At 54.4% G+C, this 17,845-nt stretch overlaps 2 protein-coding genes across 9 annotated transcripts in view; one reads left to right on the top strand and one right to left on the bottom strand.

Moving 5' to 3' along the window:
* SPATS1 (spermatogenesis associated serine rich 1) overlaps positions 1-5,000 on the bottom strand; it is a 51,816-nt gene extending 46,816 nt beyond the window's left edge. For both annotated transcript variants that reach the window (XM_060163016.1, XM_060163017.1), the window contains exon 1: positions 4,732-5,000. In XM_060163016.1, coding sequence (XP_060018999.1) covers positions 4,732-4,769 — 38 coding nt within the window. In that variant the 5' untranslated portion in view covers positions 4,770-5,000. The remainder of the gene's footprint in view (positions 1-4,731) is intronic.
* On the top strand, positions 4,769-16,904 carry AARS2 (alanyl-tRNA synthetase 2, mitochondrial). Of its 7 annotated transcripts, none has more exons than XM_060163011.1 (22): positions 4,769-5,026; positions 5,663-5,854; positions 6,397-6,542; positions 6,747-6,914; positions 7,460-7,604; positions 9,963-10,108; positions 10,308-10,416; positions 10,791-10,829; positions 10,906-11,017; positions 11,472-11,605; positions 12,060-12,204; positions 12,441-12,613; positions 12,737-12,850; positions 12,949-13,089; positions 13,781-13,918; positions 14,018-14,127; positions 14,280-14,388; positions 14,685-14,807; positions 15,057-15,167; positions 15,741-15,824; positions 15,938-16,048; positions 16,453-16,904. In XM_060163011.1, the coding sequence occupies exons 1-22, from the start codon at positions 4,784-4,786 to the stop codon at positions 16,615-16,617; spliced, it is 2,958 nt and encodes a 985-aa protein (XP_060018994.1). In that variant the 5' UTR covers positions 4,769-4,783; the 3' UTR covers positions 16,618-16,904. The 7 variants fall into 7 exon arrangements, 5 of the variants coding, with proteins under 5 accessions (XP_060018994.1, XP_060018995.1, XP_060018997.1 ...); XM_060163013.1 differs by having other exon boundaries at positions 4,903-5,026; positions 5,503-5,854; XM_060163012.1 differs by lacking the exon at positions 15,741-15,824.
* Positions 16,905-17,845: the final 941 nt, after the last annotated feature.

Genomic DNA, 17,845 nt, shown 5'->3' with positions numbered 1-17,845 from the left:
CTTTCCCTGCATCCTATCCATCAGCTAAATACATATATATATGCATGTATGTGTGTATGTATGTATGTATATATATATATATATATATAAATGGTAGCTCTATCTCCACATATAGCCTGAATCCAACCACTTCTTGTCTCCACTGCTGCAGTCCTATCACTTCTTTCTTGGAAAACAACATCCTAACATGCATTCCTGCTTCCCCTCTTGTCCCCATAGTTCATTCTCTCCCAGGGGAAAGATCTTTCAAAAGCGTGAATCAGATCATGTTGCTCCCTTACTTAAAACCCTCTAATGGAACATTTTATCTGTAAATATATATTCTCCCTGTCTGTGTCCTCTATAAAAACCTAGAAACAATGATTAAACCAGTAGCAATGAGCATCCCCAGCACCCAGTTTGTAGTTCTGAACTGTGGTTTCCCGCTAAAAGTAACCAGGATTTTTGGAAATGGCTGATTCCAAGTCTGGGGTAAGAAATGTCTGGGGTTGGCAAACTTTTTTCAAAGGGCCAGACAGTATTTTAGATTTTGCAGGCCAAGCAGCAAAATCAAGGATATTATGTAGGTACTTATATAACCATTTAAATGTAACCATTTAAAAATGCATAAGGACAAACCCGAGCATTGCGACCCTCGAAGGTCCACTAATCCTTGAATTTCCGATCCCAGGAGGCTCCGACCCTTCCACCCCGCCATCTGCTCTCACAGCTCTTGCTGGGTTCCCCAGAGCGCCGGGCGCCGCTACCCTCCCCCGCCGCTGGTCCTTACCGCCTTCGCGTCTCTTAGCAACAGGCCGACGCAACCTCCACCCTCCCTAGACTCCGGGTGGGGAGGAGGGGAGCGAGCACGCATGCGCCCAAGGAGCTCCCGGCTCCACCCACCCTCTCCGGGAGAAAGAGGAGATCGCTGGAGCACCCAAGCCCAAGGGCCTGGTCCCAAGCCAAAGTCTGTGTCCACACTCTTCCCACAAGTCCTCTACCACACCCTTGGCCTGGTAGAGGAGAGGCAGCAACAGCACCACCATGGAGCCTGGTAGAAATACAGAATTTCAACCTCACCCCAGACCTACTGAATCAGTGTCTGCATTTTTAACAAGATCCCGGGAGATTCCTATGCATATTAACGTTTGACAAGCGTTGCTTTCACAATAAAGCGTTGCTTTATTTAAGGCAAAGCCATAAATAAATATGTCGGGGGCTTCCCTGGTGGCACAGTGGTTAAGAACCTGCCTGCCAATTCAGGGGACATCCCTGAAGCCAATCCCTGGTCTGGGAAGATCCCACACGCCGTGGGGCAACTAAGCCCATGTGCCACAACTACTGAGCCCGTGTGCCACAACTACCGAAACCTGCGCGCCTAGAGCCCGTGCACCACAACAAAGAGTACCCCCCGCTCCCCACAACTAGGGAGAAGCCCACACACAGCAATGAAGGCCCAAAGTAGCCAAAAATAAATTTATTAAAAAATTAATAATAGGGGTTTCCCTGGTGGCACAGTGGTTGAGAGTCTGCCTGCCGATGCAGGGGACGCAGGTTTGTGGCCCTGTTCGGGAAGATCCCACATGCCGCAGAGCGGCTGGGCCCGTGAGCCACGGCCGCTGAGCCTGCGTGTCCGGAGCCTGTGCTCCGCAACAGGAGAGGCCACAACAGTGAGAGGCCCGCGTACCGCAAAAAAAAAGGTTAATAATAAATACATGAAAATAGGAACACCTCTTGTAGGTTGAACTTTTAACCTAGACCCTAAAAAACAGCCTTTATGATTTACAAGCAGAAGTTCCCACAGCCGAGTTCCTTGTGCTTAGCAAGGGTGAAAATCCCCTCGTGTCTCCTCTGACCATCCGACCAGGACGGAATGCATCACTGACCTCAGGTTCCTGCTCTCAAAGTCAATGGGGAAATCAGGAAGGCCAATTTCCATTCCCAGTGTAAAGGCATTACTTCTTATGAATAATGTGGAAAGAGAAGGCTCAAAGAATGGGCTCCTTGGGCTTGCCAAGATAAGTAAGTCAGACAGCAACATAAGGGCAATTCCAGCCCAGGGAAGGCAGTACCCAAACCTTGCTGAACAGCTCCCAGGAGACAGACGCCATTTCCATTTTAAACCCCCAAACGAAATTTCTATTATTATTAAGACATACGAGAACTCCTAAGAGAAGTTCTGAGGTCAGTAACTTCCCACTCTGGTGAGTTGTCTCCATATTCATCCATCTTGGGAAACTGCAGACCTTAAATTTAACTTCCTCATCAGATGACAGTGGCAAATCAGAATAAGCACATCCCAATCCTAGAAGAACCACTTTGCTTCACTGGGGAATATCAAAAAGAAGAGACTGACTCACCAGAGGACACCACATTCCAAAAAAAAAAATCATTTTTAATGGCAAGGACAAAATAACAAGATGGGGGGGAAAAACGTTCTTCAAACAGAAAACAACCCAAAATACCCATTTCTAAAAATCCATGGTACGTACTACAACATGGATAAGCCTTGAAAACATTATGCTAAGTGAAAGGAGCCAGTCACATAGGACCATATATTGTATGATTCAATTTATATGAAATGTTCAGAATAGGCAAATCTTTAGAGATAGAAAGTAATTAGTGATTGCCTAGGGCTGGGAGGGATGCGGGAATTGGGGGTTAACAGCTAAAGGGTATGGGGTTTCTTTTGGAGGTGATGAAAATGATCTCAATATTCTAAAAGTTAGATAACAACTCTGTGAATGTACTAAAAGCCATTTGAATTGTGCACTTTAAGTGGGTGAATTGTATGGTATGTGAATCATATTTCATTAAAGCTGTTTGGAAAGAAAAAATCCATGGCTCCACTCTAGATCCACAATAGTCTAAAAACATGGAGTTCCTACTATAATGCAAAGACTTTCTGGGCAAAATCTGAAGGAGAAAAAAAGGTGACGTACTGGGTAGAGGACATTACTCGGTAGAGGACATTACTAGATTTCTCTAGCAAAACACTCCCATCTCAATTTGGGGAAGAATTCCACAGTCTTGTCTCGAGATCATGAATCTCACAGAAATCCCCATCTGGCTTTAGGTTCCTGTTCCAAAAATACTGGAAAAACCAACAGGCAAAACACTTTCAAAACAACACCTTTAATCTACGTGGGCAAGGGAAGAAACAGAGGATCACAGGATAGATGCCATGGGTTCTGTCAGAATACAAAGTCGAGAATTCATTATCACTATAGAAACTCAAGTCCAAAAAAAGACTACACATTTCCCAAGGAAACTGTCTTCAAAGTCCCTGAAAAACATAACTCACAAAGAATGGTGGCCAAAAGAGCTCAGCTGGATGGCTGAAGCCTTAGAGGTGATCACACTGACCTCAGCTCTGCTGCCCCTATTGGGCTTTAACCTTATCAAATTCTCTTCTCTACCTGCTTAATTTCCCACACCAAGAGCAGAGGGTATCAAGAGAAGCCCGTGAAGAATCTGGCTCCACCCACAAATGCTTGTGTTGGCCTCATGGTCACAGCTGTTACCATGGAGAGTAAGACAGAAAGGGAGGTGGAACAGGTGTCTCTCTTACCCTAAAGCAAAACACACAAAACCCTAGGGCATTGGGAGGCTCTGAGAGAGAGAGAGAGAGAGAGAGAGAGAGAGAGAGAGAGAGAGAGAGGAGAGAAATCTCTTCAGCAATCATCTAACAGCTTCGACCTGCCCTGATGGCCTGGAGTCTCTCTAATCCCCAGGCACATTAAAAGACCAAATGTTATTAAGCAATTAATAATGGAACAGATGCTGCTTGGCTTCTGTCTTCGCTAAACTCCTGCTCCAAAGGGCCTGCTTCACTCCCTAAGAACAAAATGGCCATTTCCAATGCCAAGGGCAAAAAGAACCAGGAAGTACACAGCACACTGTCTGACACATAGTAGTTATCAATAAATATTAGTTGAATGACTCTTGAATGAATGCTGATATCACCTCCCTTGGCCATCTCTGCCTTTTTCCCTCAGCCTGGAAACACACACACACACACAAACGTATACATACACGACACAGAGTTGAATCCACACCTTTTCACTGCAACTGTATTTGTAACCTTGCAAAATTAATAAACATAACTGTATAAACAACAAGGTCCTACTGTATAGCACAGGGAACTATATTCAGTATCCTGTGATAAACCATAATGGAAAAGAATATGAAAAAGAATGTATACATATGTATAACTGAGTCACTTTGCTGTACAGCAGTAATTAACACAACACTGTAAATCAACTATACTTCAATAAAAAATAAAGAAAAATAAAAGTAACATGTAAATGAAAAAATTAAACACAATTATCACTGCTATAATATATATTTCTGGAGAGCAGGGATTTTTGTCAATTTTTCTTTTTTTTTTTTTTTTTTGGTCTGTGCCCTGTGGCTTTCGGGATCTTAGTTTCCCCACCAGGGATCCAACCCCGCCCCAGCAGTGAAAGCTCCACAATCCTAACCACTGGACCACCAGGGAATTCCCTGTCAGTTTTGTTACTAATGGACCTTAAGCGCCTAAAATAATGCCTGGCACACAGTTATCTCTCAATGAATATTTGTTGAATGCCAAATGAATTAAGGGCCTACTGTGTTCCAGGCCGCTTGTGTTAGAGGGACTCTGGCAGGCGCCTCCTTCCCAATCACCTCCACGCGGAGGCAGAAGCTGCTTTGACTCCTCCTGTAGCCAGGAGTCGCTGTAGGAAACGCCTGGTCTCCTTCTCAAGTTACCTTCTATCCCGCACTGCCCTTTGACCCCGTGAAGTCATTGCCCCGAGTTAAGATGGCGGTGTCGGTGGCAGCTGCAGCCGGGCGGCTTCGGCGGGCCGTTCGAAGGACGCCGCAATGGCGGCGCCCCAGCCGTCGGGCGCTCTCATCCGAGGCCCCTCCAACCCAGGCCGCGGCCGTGCGGGACGCCTTCCTGAGCTTCTTTCGGGACCGCCATGGCCACCGCCTGGTGCCGTCCGCTTCCGTGAGGCCCCGCGGCGACCCCAGCTTGCTTTTCGTCAACGCGGGCATGAACCAGGTAGGGACTGAGCCACGCTGATGCGGGCGGAGTTTGTGACTTGTTCCTGAGAGAAAGGCGTTGCGGGATTGGGCAAAAGAAGCGAAGGGCGGAGCTCCTAGCTTTCGGCGGAAAGAGGGCTGTGTGTGGTTAGGCTTCGAGATTGGGGCGCAAATTAGGGCTTGGAGAGGGCTCCACCGGGCAACTTCTGAGTTGAGGTTGAGTTTTAGGTCCAGGAATGGCGGGTGTGGAGTCCCGTGGGGGAAGTCTGGCTTCATTTATTAGTTCTTTAAGTAAAGGCAAGTCATTCCTTAAAATAGATGTTGAGCACATGCTACGTGCTAGACTGGGTTCTCTAAGCTTTTGACTTTGAGCACCACTTACCCTCTCTAGACTTGCTCTATTTCCAGCCACCAACACATTCCTCCTCCTTTTACCTTGCTTGTTTTACTAGCAGAGTCTCTGTTTCATGATTTATTTACCCCTTGTCTGCCCAGACACACCAGAGATGGGCGCCCCCACGCTCCCAATCTGCCCCCCTGGCCTCTCAGGGGCACGGTCAGCCTTCACTCTGAACTACCATTTCTCTCCACACCCTCCACGTTTCCCTTCTGCTGAGGGTCTGGGATATCTCTCTCGCCCTTCATCTGTTTCCAGTTCAAGCCAATCTTCCTGGGCACTGTGGATCCACGAAGCGAGATGGCAGGCTTCCGACGTGTGGCGAACAGCCAGAAATGTGTGAGGGCTGGAGGACGCCACAGCGACCTGGAGGATGTGGGCCGAGACCTTTCCCATCACACCTTCTTTGAGATGCTTGGCAATTGGGCCTTTCGGGGGGTATATTTTAAGGTGAGTCTCCAGGAAGCCCTGGGGTTAGGAAAGGGTCAGTGGTCAGCCAAGAAAGGGGTCAAGGTTAGTCCTGTCTCCGCTCTTAGAGTCTGCTTAGGGAGGGCTTCAGACCAGACACAGAGGCAAAGTGCTAGATGAACACTTATAATAGGAATGTGTCTCGTTTCCCTGATTGGGTTGTAAACTCCTTGAGGGCCAGGACTATGCCTCCTGTCTAATGGCTGGTCAATAATTATTGTATGAATAAATGGTGAGACAGCAATACTAAAGTGCAGGAGTTAAAAATCATCCCAGGCTAGGGTGGATAGAGGATTTCATGGAGAAGGTGGGGCTTGAAAGAATGTAGGATTCAGAAGAGGGAGGAAGCTTTCTATGCAGGAAAAACTCAGAATTAGAAATAGTCATGGCTTGTTCTGGAAACAACGTGGGCAGTGGAAATGGTTTTGTCTTAAGCTGAGGGCTGAACTCATGTGGCTTGATTGGAACTTCAGTGGGGCCTTCTTCTCACCCATTTTCCTCTTCCCAATGGGTTTGCACTGCAGGAGGAGGCTTGCAGCATGGCCTGGGAACTGCTGACTCAGGTCTATGGGATCCCTGAGGACAGGCTCTGGGTCTCCTACTTTGGTGGTGACCCCAAGGCTGGGCTGGGCCCGGACCTGGAGAGCAGGGACATCTGGCGTAAGTTAGGGTGAGTCCACCCCCACTTATGTCCACTCCTGGAGCACAAGAGGACTGGAAAATAGAGACTACCAGAGAGTCTCGGCATATCCTGGGATACTGTAGGGTCAGCCCTGTTCCTCCTCCTGCTGAGCGTAATGGAAGGGTTCTCCTGGCAGAGGGGGTCCCAGGTTCTGCCTTTGTCTCCCCACCACCCGTCTGGCTTCCTTCCCAGGGTGCCTGCCAGCCGCATGCTCTCCTTTGGACCACAGGAGAACTTCTGGGAGATGGGGGATACTGGCCCTTGTGGGCCCTGTACTGAGATCCACTATGACCTGGCTGGTGGGGTGGGAGCCCCCCAGCTGGTGGAGCTTTGGAATCTGGTCTTCATGCAGCACAACAGGTAATGGGGTGCGAGAGCAGGAGGGAATTCCCTGACTGGAAGTGAAAAAGGCAGCAGTCAGGACACTTTCATCCATTTTTTATAAAAACAAACACTTAAACGGCATTTACAATGTGCCAGGCATATTTCTAAACACTTTTCAGATCCTCGTCTTTGCCCATAACAGCTGAAACTAGTCACTGCTGCTCTCCAGACTCTGCTCTCTTATATGATGGAGTTGAACTTGATGATCTCTTAAGATTTTCTACCAGCCTTGACATGTCTCTTTCTAAAGCAAAGAATTGTGTCCCAGAAAGGGGAGGCCTGGGTCCAGGCAAGGGCCCAAGCAGAGGGTGAAGGTGGAGATCACTCTTTATGAGAAAGGACGGGACCCAAAGCCGTCGTCGTCTGCTTTTGGGGGTGGGGGTGGGGGGATGATACTGCCCTCTGGTTCCTCCCATTGTCAGCCCCCCAGGACCCTCCCCCATCCCTTTATGCCACTTGAGCGTCTGCTTCATACCTGTAATCCTGTGGGGGGCCTCACCTTGCATACCCTTCCTGGCCAGAGAGAAAGATGGAAGCCTGCAGCCCCTGCCCCAGCGGCACGTGGACACGGGAATGGGCCTGGAAAGGCTGCTGGCCGTGTTGCAAGGCAGACGCTCCACCTACGACACCGACCTCTTTTCCCCACTGCTCAATGCCATACACCAGGTGAGCCCACTTCTTCCCTTCTAGAAGCCCCTCTGACCTGCTCTCACCAGTGCTCACTGCCATTGCTTTCCATCTTTGTTGAGAACTCAGAATATTTTCTTGCCTGTGGGGACAGTGACCAGCCAAGGATACAAAGGTGTCAGACGTGAGGCTCCGATTCATATTTACTACCTGATGTTCCTCCTAACTCCTTCCTTCCTTCATTTGTTCAAAAAATATGTGTTGAGTGCCTACTTTGTGTGAAATCTTTGTGCTTGGTTCAGGAGATACAGCAGTAAAGAGAAAAGAGATCATGGAGATTACATTCTAGCCTAAGAAATAGGTAATAAATAAATGTATTAAAGAACAAGATAGGGCTTCCCTGGTGGCGCAGTGGTTGAGAGTCCGCCTGCTGTTGCAGGGAGCACGGGTTCGTGCCCCGGTTTGGAAAGATCCCACATGCCACGGAGCAGCTGGGCCCGTGAGCCATGGCCGCTGAGCCTGCGCGTCCGGAGCCTGTGCTCCGCAACAGGAGAGGCCCGCGTACCGCGAAAAAAAAAAAAAAGAAAAAAAGAACAAGATAGCAGTTTACAGATTGTGAATAGGCAGTAAACCTGGGTGAGTAATTGGCAGGGGACGGGGGTAGAGAAGAATCTTAGATGACATGTTTGGGGAAGGCTCACCAAGGAGATATCTCTGAGCTGAAACCTGAAAGAAGAATCAGCCACAGGAAACTCATTCCAGGCGGAGGCAACAGCAAATACCAAGGCCCTGGTGCAGGAAAGGAACAAAAAGTGGCCAGCCAGCTAAAGTAGAATCCCGTGGGATACAGTTGGAGTGTGTGTGGGTTCGCTCTTGCTGTATAATAAACCACCTAACATTTTGTGGCTGAAAGCAGCAACCATTTATATAGCGTACGAGACTGTGGACAAGCAATGTAGGCTGGGCTCAGCCGCGTCACTCTTGGTCCTGTATGAGCTCACTCATACATCTGTGGTCAGCTGCTAGGCAGCTCTACTTCTGGGAGTTGGCTGGCTGTCAGTTTAGGGCTGTGGCGATGACCGGGTTGTATGTTTATCATCCAGCAGGGTAGCTCGGGCCTGTTCACATGAGAGCTTGGCAAGGTTCCAAGAAGGAGAGTGGAAGCACATGAGGCCTCTTGAGGCCTGGGCTCAGAGCAGTGTCATTTCCACCACATTCTGTTGGCCAAAGCAAGTCACAAGTCTAGCCCAGATCCAAGGGATGGAGAAATAAATTCTATTCCTTGATAGGAAGCACCTGTAAAGTCACGCTGCAAAGTGGCATGCACACAGGAAAGGGAAGGACTGTGGCCAGTTTTGCAAACAGTCTACCACAGAGAGGAAGGCAGGAGTCAGATCTTGTGGGGCCTTGAAGTCCAAAGTGAGTCTTTTATTCTAAATGTGGTGAGATGGGCTACAAGGCAGGAGGGGCATGATCTAACTGACACTTTTAAAAGGCCACTCCTGTTGCCGTGTGAAGGATAGGCTGGAAGGAGACCAGAGCAGAAGCTGAGAAACCAGTTGGGAGCCTATTTCATAGTTGAGGAAAGATAATAGGGTATGGCTTAGGTTGGTAGCAGTGGAAGTGGAGAAAAGTAGGTTGATTTGAGAGATCTCATGGAGGTAGACACAAAAGGCCCCACTGATGGATTGGATGGGGAGAGGAAAGAAAGTCAAGCCTGGCTCCCGAGTTTTTGACTTGAGTAATGTGGTGAATGGCAGGACTGTTTATTGAGAGGGGGAAGCTTGGGGAAGAGACAGGTTTGGAGCTGGATGAACCAAGCACTCTGCTTTGGGGCACAGCTTCATGTATTCACAGCTCACACACTCCTTCCCTGCGCCCATAGAGGCTGTAGAGGCAGGTGTGGGGAATGAAGAGCACCTGGGTGGGACGGTCCTGGTTCAAATCTCGGATCTGCTCTTCAATTGTGTGCCCTTGTAGAACTTAGCTCCTCTGAGTCTCACTTTCCTCTTTTTTTGTTTGTTTTTATTTTTTCCACTTTTTTTTGGTCTAGTCTTTGTTTTGTTTTGTTTTTCTTCTCCACTTTCCACTTTCCACTTTAACAACTCCCAGAACAGGAAGTTTTAGGGATTAGACACCATATCATTCAAGTACCCACCCGGTTCTGATAATAGAAATTCAGTAAATGATCACAGCTGTGCTCCTTGTCTGTGCTGAATGTGGGCCCCAGGAGGCAGGGACTGGCGCTCTTTCACCTTTGAAGCTTCTCTGGCCCAGGCCATTCCAGATGCGGTCAGCTTTAGGGGTGAGGGCAGATGCTCCAGGAGTGATGGAGAGTGTCCCTCCTGGGCCAGGGCAGGCAGGGCCGGCAGCCATGTCTCCTCTCCTGCTTCCCAGGGTTGCGGGGCACCCCCTTACTCGGGCCGGGTCGGGGCAGCAGACGAGGGGCACACAGACACAGCGTACCGTGTGGTGGCTGACCACATCCGCACGCTCAGCATCTGCATCGCCGATGGCGTCTCTCCTGGGATGTCTGGTGCACCGTGAGTCTGGAAGGGTTACAGCAGGGGCAGGGGCTGCTGGGGGTTGCAGGGGAGAGGAGGGAGGAGATGGAGAGGTGGGTCGGGTTGAGATGGCAGGAGGAGGGGGAAGCAAACACACACTCTGGACCTTGCCCTCCGCTCTCCCCTCCCTGCTGACCAGGGGCTGCTGGGGGCTCATCTGGGCTCTGAATCCTTCTAGGCTGGTACTTCGTCGGCTCCTCCGTCGAGCCGTGCGGTTCTCTACAGAGTTGTTGCGGGCACCACCTGGCTTCCTGGGCAGCCTGGTGCCTGTAGTGGTGGAGACACTGGTAAGGGCAGAGCTTCCTCACTTCCCTGGACGTCCCTGAGGTCTCAGGGAGCCTGTCGCTGAGCCCATACAGTGCCCCGGCCTGGGTTCCCCACCCTAAATGTCCAGCCCAGCGTCCTGTCAGTGGGCTTACAAACAGCAGGGAGCCTTCAGGAGGCCTTCCGGCCCAGGCTGCTGAGGCTTTGACCTCGGGACCCCCTTCTACCCGTATCAGTGCCCCTCCCCCCAGAGAAACTGGTTCCCCATTTGGATCCCTCCCCCGTCCATCAGCCTCTCTGAGTCTCCACGGCAGGTGTCCCCAGGGAGGCCCAGGGTGGAGGTGCAGAGTGGGCTGGTTGCTTTTGACACCTCCTCAGCCCTGTCTGCCGCCCCCAGGGAGGTGCCTATCCAGAACTGCAGAGGAACTCAGCCCAGGTACTGGATTTGGATGGGGGACGGAGGGGCTCCCTCTCAGGAGACCCAGCTCCAGCCCTGCCCTGCCCCCATTCAGATAGCCAGCCTGGTGTCAGAGGATGAGGCGGCCTTCCTGGCCTCCCTGCAGCAGGGTCGGCGGATCATCGAGCGGACCATGAGGCGCCTGGGGCCTTCCGATGTGTTCCCTGGTGAGCAGGGCACCTGGCCGAGGTGTGAGGGACCCACTTAGGCGAGCCAGGCCCAGGCCTCACATCCCGCCTCCTCCCCCACGTCCCTCTCCCCATACTCTCTCTCCAGCACGTCCCTGCTTCTCCTCACTTACGTGCTGCCCAGCTGGCCCTGCCTCTGGTCTCTGCTTTCCAAGGCTGGCTTCATGCCGAGAATGAGCTTCTCACCTCCTTTGAAATCACATATGCCAAGGGAGGACCCTGGGCTACCCCCAGCTCTGGCTTTGGGGCCTGAAGGTGACCCCTCTCCTGGGCCTGCCCGGTGTGGGGAGGGGGCACTTGTGCTTGGCACCCAGTGGCTTCTGTGTGGTCAGAAAAGCCCTGGCCCTTACTACTCCCTCACTTCTTCTCCCTCCCTCCATCCTGCCCCTCCTCCCTCAACACCCATTCCGTCCCTCGTCTTCCTTTCTCATAGCCGAAGTGGCCTGGTCCTTGTCACTGTCTGGGAACCTGGGGCTCCCCCTGGACCTGGTGAAACTGATGCTGGAGGAGAAAGGGGTGCAGCTGGACTCTGCTGGACTGGAGCGGCTGGCTCAGGAGGAGGCCCAGGTACAGGCTGGGGCACTCCCACACAGGGCTCTGCTGGGACACGTTGGCCCCTTCCCCAGCCCTGAGTTCTTGTGGGAGGAGCTGCAGCTATTGAGGGAAACAGGAGTCTGAGGTTAGGGTCTGTCCCCTCACTCAGGCCCCGCCCACAGTCCATGGAGGGGAACACTAGTTCAGTGGGCCACACAGAGTAGCAGAAGGGGAGAGGTCAGCACAAGGTCCTAGATAGGGGCCGTCGGGGGCAGCAGTGGGTGAGGGAGGCCTGGTCCTGAGACCCCCACACGAGGGTGGTTCACGAGCCAGCCCAGGATCTCTAGCAGCCAGCCCAGCCTGAGGGCTTATTCCAGAGGGGGTGCAGTGTTCACACAACTGTGTGGCAGGGACAGGGCTCTCCGGAGACTCAAGTCCCATTGCACTCTCCGTGCACCCCTTCCGTGCACACACGCCTGTCCTGCAGCACCGAGCACAGCAGGCCGAGCCAGTTCAGGAGCAGGGACTGCGGCTGGACGTCCACGCGCTGGGGGAGCTACAGCGCCAAGGGGTGCCCCCAACCGACGACAGCCCCAAGTACAACTACTCCCTGCGACCCAGTGGCGGTTATGGTGAGAGCCTAGACTGAGGTGGGTGGCCACGGGCTTGCCTGACCGTGATTGGGAAGGACATCAGAGACCAGCTACCAGGCCTGTGCCTTCCCCGGGGTAGCCACCGGGGTTCTCTGGGGGCCCCAGCTGGAAGTGCCCCCCCAGCCCTGTGCCTGTTGACTTCAAGGAAGGCACAGACCCACCTCCTGCATCCCAAGCCCCTGCCTAGCTCTGATAACCATTCTTGGCCCTGGCAGAGTTCGGCACCTGTGAGGCTCAGGTGCTCCAGCTGTATACAGAGGACGGAACAGCCGTGGCTTCCGTGGGGGGAGGCCAACGCTGTGGCCTCCTCCTGGACAAAACCAACTTCTACGCCGAACAGGGAGGTCAGGCTTCCGACCGAGGCTACCTGGTGCGGGTGGGACTGCAGGTGAGCCCCCCCAGCCCCCCCTCACACACAAAGCCTCCTGCAGGAGGCAGACCTGAGCCAGAAGGGAACCAAGGGGAGGGAGAGGCTGCAAGCACTCAGTGCCTTGGCCCTGCCCTCCCCCAGGACGTGCTGTTCCCAGTGGCTCGGGCGCAGGTCTGCGGAGGCTTCATCCTGCATGAGGTGGCAGCCCCTGAGTGCCTAAAGGTGGGGGACCAGGTACAGCTGCACGTGGATGAGGTGAGGACCCCACCCCTGCTGTTCGTGACGTCCTGCAGCCCCTTTTCTCTCCCCATCCCCACCTACACCCAGGACCCTGGGTGACAAAAGTGTTTCAGGCCTGGCGTCTGAGCTGCATGGAGAAGCACACAGCTGTCCACCTACTAAACTGGGCGCTGCGGCAGGCCCTGGGCCCTGGCACAGAGCAGCGAGGGTCCCATCTCAATCCTGAGTGGCTGCGCTTCGACGTGGCCACGCAGGTGAGCAGAGCACAGAGGGGCAGCCTTCAAGTGAGGCAACGGGCTTAGAGGGAGTCTGGTAGTGTGGGAGTTTGGCCAGTAAGGGGGCCTGGGCTGCCTCTCGTTCAGTCACTGGAGGGCGTTGGGCGGGGGGCTTCCCATCAGGCTCCTCCTGCACCAGTGAGGGTTAGGCTAGCCAGTGTGTGGAGCCATCCCTTCACCTCCAGCCACCCAGCTTCCTTGTCCCTGCTGTCACCCAGGCCATTCTTGCTCAGGCTGAGCTGCCCTCTCCCTTTACTGCCATCCTGTCTCCTTGTACCTCTGGCTCAAATCCTCTGGGAAGTGCTCACTGACTAAATCTCGTTCCACCTGATTACTCCTTGCTCCTGCGTCTCCCCCATCCTGTATTTCTCTTCCACTGGCTGACCCTTGTTGTAAGCTCCCTGAGTCCAGAGCCTCCATTTTCTGTCTCTTCATCAACTTCCAGTGCCTAGTGAAAGGCCTGCAGCTTCCGATAGGCCCAACCCCCAGGTAGCTTTCTAAAGAAAAGAATTGTCATCTCTACAAATGTGTATTGAGCACATGTTATGTCCTAACCCCTGTTCTAGAACCTGGGGGTAGTTCAGTGAACACCGACTGCTTCTTCATGCATCACTCCCAGGCATGGGGCTGACTGCCTGTTGGTCTGTCTGTTTCCCCCCAACGCCCCCAGGCCCCATTGACCCCAGAGCAGCTCCGGGCAGTGGAGGGCACTGTGCAGAAGGCCGTGGGGCAGGATGAGGCCGTGTACATGGAGGAGGTGGCCCTGGCACGCACTGCCCATGTCCCCGGCCTGCGCTCTCTGGATGAGGTGTGCTGGGGGAGCCCACGGGGTGGAGGTTGCCTGCCCGCCCCCCCACCCTCCCCTCCCCTCAGGTCCCTTAACAGACCTGTGCCCTCTCACTGTCAGGTATACCCAGACCCTGTGCGGGTGGTGTCTGTGGGTGTGCCTGTGGCCCAGGCGCTGAACCCAGCCTCCCAGGCCGCACTGCAGACTTCTGTGGAGCTGTGCTGTGGGACGTGAGTCACTCCTCTCTGCCTGCTCTGGCCTGGGGCCCTGGACCTCCTCCCTTCCCTGGTCTTTGGAGCCACCAGCCCCTGGTTTGGAGCTCAGGCTGCTCTCTTCTCTCCCGTCGTCACCATGGCTTCCTCCTCCCTCCCTCTGCCCACAGGCACCTGCTACGCACAGGGGCTATAGGGGACCTGGTCATCATCGGGGAGCGCCAGCTCGCCAAGGGCACCACCCGCCTGCTGGCCATCACTGGGGAGCAGGCCCAGCAGGTCAGCACGCCAGCAGAGCCTGGGAGGCTTCTGGGTGTGGATGGGGGTCAGAGAACACACAGCAGATGCTCTCAGGCCGGGGGATGCCCAGCAGCAGAACCAGCGTTCATACCTGAGCACCAGGATGGCCCTACCAGCTGCTGGCAGCTGGCACCTGTGTGATTATTTGGTACCTTGATGGGTCCTGATTGTTCAGTGTTTCTAACTTGGTCCTGCCCAGCAACGGGTTGAGAGTGCCTGTCTTGGAGAGGGAAGGTAAGCCAAGCAGTCCTGACTATCCGGTTCCCTCCCTGCAGGCCCGAGAGGTGGGCCAGAGCCTGGCCCAGGAGGTAGAAGCAGCCGCAGCGCGGCTGAGTCAGGGCAGCCGGGATGTGGTGGAGGCTCAGCGGCTGTCCAAGGAGATGGGACGACTCACTGATGTGAGGGCCACCCCCAGCGTGGAGCTGTCCCCTCCCTCTCCTGGCTATGTTCCCTTCCCCATGCATTCCTGGACCCTGCCCGTCTCTCCCCAGCATTCCTGTTAGACTTCAGCTGGCCCAGATATTTGTCGGTTGTCTGCAGGGTGGGATGTGGTGGGTGTGGTCTCTTCCCTGGCCTTGCTGGTGGTCCCTGCCTCAGAGACCGTGGCTCAGGGAGGGCAGGAATTGTTGTACTGCTTCTGACCATAGGCCGTGGACACTGCCGTGATGCCCCAGTGGCAGCGGCGGGAGCTTCAGGCCACACTGAAGGCGCTACGGCGGCGTGCCAACACTGCCGTCCGGAAACTGGAAATGGGGCAGGTAAGAGGAGGTCCATCTGCACCCAGGGGGGCAGATGCCAGGCACACCCAGCAAGGGTCAGAGATGCTCTAGCACGCACGCTGAGAAGCCTCAAAGCCTGGCAGGGGGGTGGGGGGGTGGCAGCTCCCCCCTCTCCTGCCAGCTGAGTGCCATCGTCAGGCCATTTCCCCACTTCGCTCTCTGCCAAACTGGGCCTCTCCCCCGACTCCCAGGTCTGGCTCAGACTCTCCCTCCAGGAAGCTGACTTGATGGCGCCACTCAGCCCTAACTGCTCCTTGACCGTGGATCCTCCCCCCTCCACCCCCTCTCATCCATCTGTGCTCCAGCCTTAGTCCTTTCACCTTCAGCGACCTATTTGTAGGGGCCTGGAGCTATGATGAAAGGGAGGAGGTGAGGGGGGAGAGGAAGGACACAGGGGGGACCCAAAAGAAGGAGGCCATTCTAGGCAGAACCCCTGCACCCTTGCTGGGGGAAGGGGGCCGTGGGAGGGGATTTCTGGACTGGGGCTCAGTTCAGAACTGGGGGCTGATTGCCTCCCAGCCCGACCCCCGTGCTGTCCTTCCTGCCTCACAGGCTACACAGAAAACCCAGGAGCTGCTACAGCAGCACTCAGAGGGGCCCCTGATTGTGGACACAGTTTACGCTGAGTCCCTCTCAGTAAGTGTTGCGATTGGGGATGGCCCCAGGGTCTGGGGAGGGGAAAGTCCTGGCAGGGAGGAAGCTGGGAGTGCGGGGAGCTGTGAGGTCGCCATCTCCCCTCCCTTGTGCAGGTGCTGGTGAAGGTGGTCCGGCAGCTGTGTAAGCAGGCGCCCAGCACGTCTGTGCTGCTACTCAGCCCCCAGCCTCTGGGGCAGGTGCTGTGTGCCTGTCAGGTGGCCCAGGTAACGAAAGAGGGAGGGCAGCTCCCACCCCACCCATCTCCTGGTCCAGCTCTCTGATTCCACACCTTTTATTCCTCCCACATGAGGGAGCCACAGCTGGGTAGAGGCCATCTCTGCAGATACCCCAGGGTGGGGATAGGACCACCTCCTTCTCCCTAACCCACCCCCTCCCCCACCACGCCACCTCCAGGCTGCACATTTCTTGCGAACAGGTAGCAGCCATTCATCAACCTCCACTCATTCCCAGCCCGTCCCTCTCCTGTCTCCTCGCCTGATTACCCCCACCATGTGTCCGGCTCGGGAGAGGGTTCTCAGCGCCATGACTCCACTCTCAAAGGTACATTGAGTGGATGGTGGCAGGGAGGGCTGCTCTGCATCACTGCCCCTTCTGTTTCTGTCCCCAGAGTGCCACGCCAGCCTTCACCGCAGAGGCCTGGGCGCTGGCTGTGTGCAGCCACATGGGGGGCAAGGCCTGGGGCTCTCGAGTGGTGGCCCAGGGCACCGGAAGCACTGCTGACCTGGACGCTGCCCTCAGTACAGCCCGAGCCTATGCCCTCAACAAGCTCTGATCCAGGCTCACTCAGGGACTCACAGAGACTAAAGAGACAACAGACAGGCCAGTGCCTGGAGCCCTGAAGGAGCGAGCAGAACCTCCCCGGAAGGTAAACAGAGGACTAGAGCCTGGAGGCCAAGCAGCTGAGCCGAGGAGGACCGCCCTGGGCTGGGCTCTGAGTGGACACAAGAAGATGTGGGCTGGGGGAGGCAGAAGTGGGCCTGGCAAAAGGCCCTGCTAGTTGAATGTGAAGACATGGCTGTCCCGTCTGTGATTGTTCATTAAAAAGTATTTCACAGCGGATAGGAAGCTCCAGAAGGTTCTTCTGCCTAAAAAAGAGCAGGCTTTCTCCTCCCAGCAGCCTGGAATGGGTGCCCCATGACTAGTCTGACCCCTCACACTGGGCTGAAAGGCCACCCTGCATCCAGATCAGAGCTCTCCTCGTCGCCACGAGTGCTTGAAGAGGCCCCGTGTGCCAGCCTGTTCTGGGCGCCCACCAAGGCCTCCCTGGCCACCAAGATCCATTCACTGTCACATAAAAGACATGAGAGCCAGGTACATCCTCTCTGGTGTCACTTATTCCATTAACAACAACTTCTCATTTTAATGAAGTCTCTGGTGATTTGTTGATAAAATGAGCTAACAGGTACTGGTCAGTTGCTGAGAATGTGGCAAGAACCAACCAGACTTCCTGCCCGTGTGGAGTTTGCTTCCAGTGGGGAAACAGCAACGAAGAGAAAGAAGAGGGTGTCAGACGGGGATGAGGTCTGCAGAGAGCGCGGAACCGGGGAGTGGAAGGGTGGGGGTGGCATCCGGGGGAGGGTGTGAGCCACGTGGACCTCCAGGGGAAGAGCCAGCGCAGGTGCCTGAGTGGGTAGTGAACAGGCAGGTGGCAGGCCTTGGGGCCAGAAGGGAGCGCAGCCAGAGCAAGCCTACTCTTAGAACAGGTTGCACAGCACCTGCCCCGAGCCTGAGCTGAAGCTGAAGCTGAAATTGCGGCTCAGAGCAGGAGGAAGCCGGGATGGAGCGCAGCCCTCCCCCCCTACCAAAATGAATCCACCCAGGACCAAGCCAGACACGGGGGCTCCACGTCTGTTCGCAGACCTCTGTCGCTGGATGAAAGAAGGGACCTCAGGGGACCCATCTCCAAGTCAGAGGCTCCCTGGCTGCGAAGTTCTGTGGCCATTTAGTCAAAATTATTAGAGCAGAGCAGGCCCTCCTGACAACATTTCCTGCATGATTTC

The sequence above is a fragment of the Lagenorhynchus albirostris genome, chromosome 10 (genome assembly GCF_949774975.1).
Source record: "Lagenorhynchus albirostris chromosome 10, mLagAlb1.1, whole genome shotgun sequence".
In the NCBI taxonomy this organism is placed as follows: domain Eukaryota; kingdom Metazoa; phylum Chordata; class Mammalia; order Artiodactyla; family Delphinidae; genus Lagenorhynchus; species Lagenorhynchus albirostris.
This window is presented reverse-complemented; position numbering and strand designations above follow the sequence as displayed.

What these genes read in the sequence shown, in the direction of transcription:
- AARS2 (XM_060163011.1), top strand. Translation starts at nt 4,784, where the DNA reads ATGGCGGTGTCGGTGGCAGCTGCAGCCGGGCGGCTTCGGCGGGCCGTT. An exon ending in CTGTAGTGGTGGAGACACTG is followed by an intron (nt 10,417 to 10,790) that starts GTAAGGGCAGAG and finishes TGCCGCCCCCAG; the next exon opens with GGAGGTGCCTATCCAGAACT. An exon ending in TGGCTCAGGAGGAGGCCCAG is followed by an intron (nt 11,606 to 12,059) that starts GTACAGGCTGGG and finishes CCTGTCCTGCAG; the next exon opens with CACCGAGCACAGCAGGCCGA.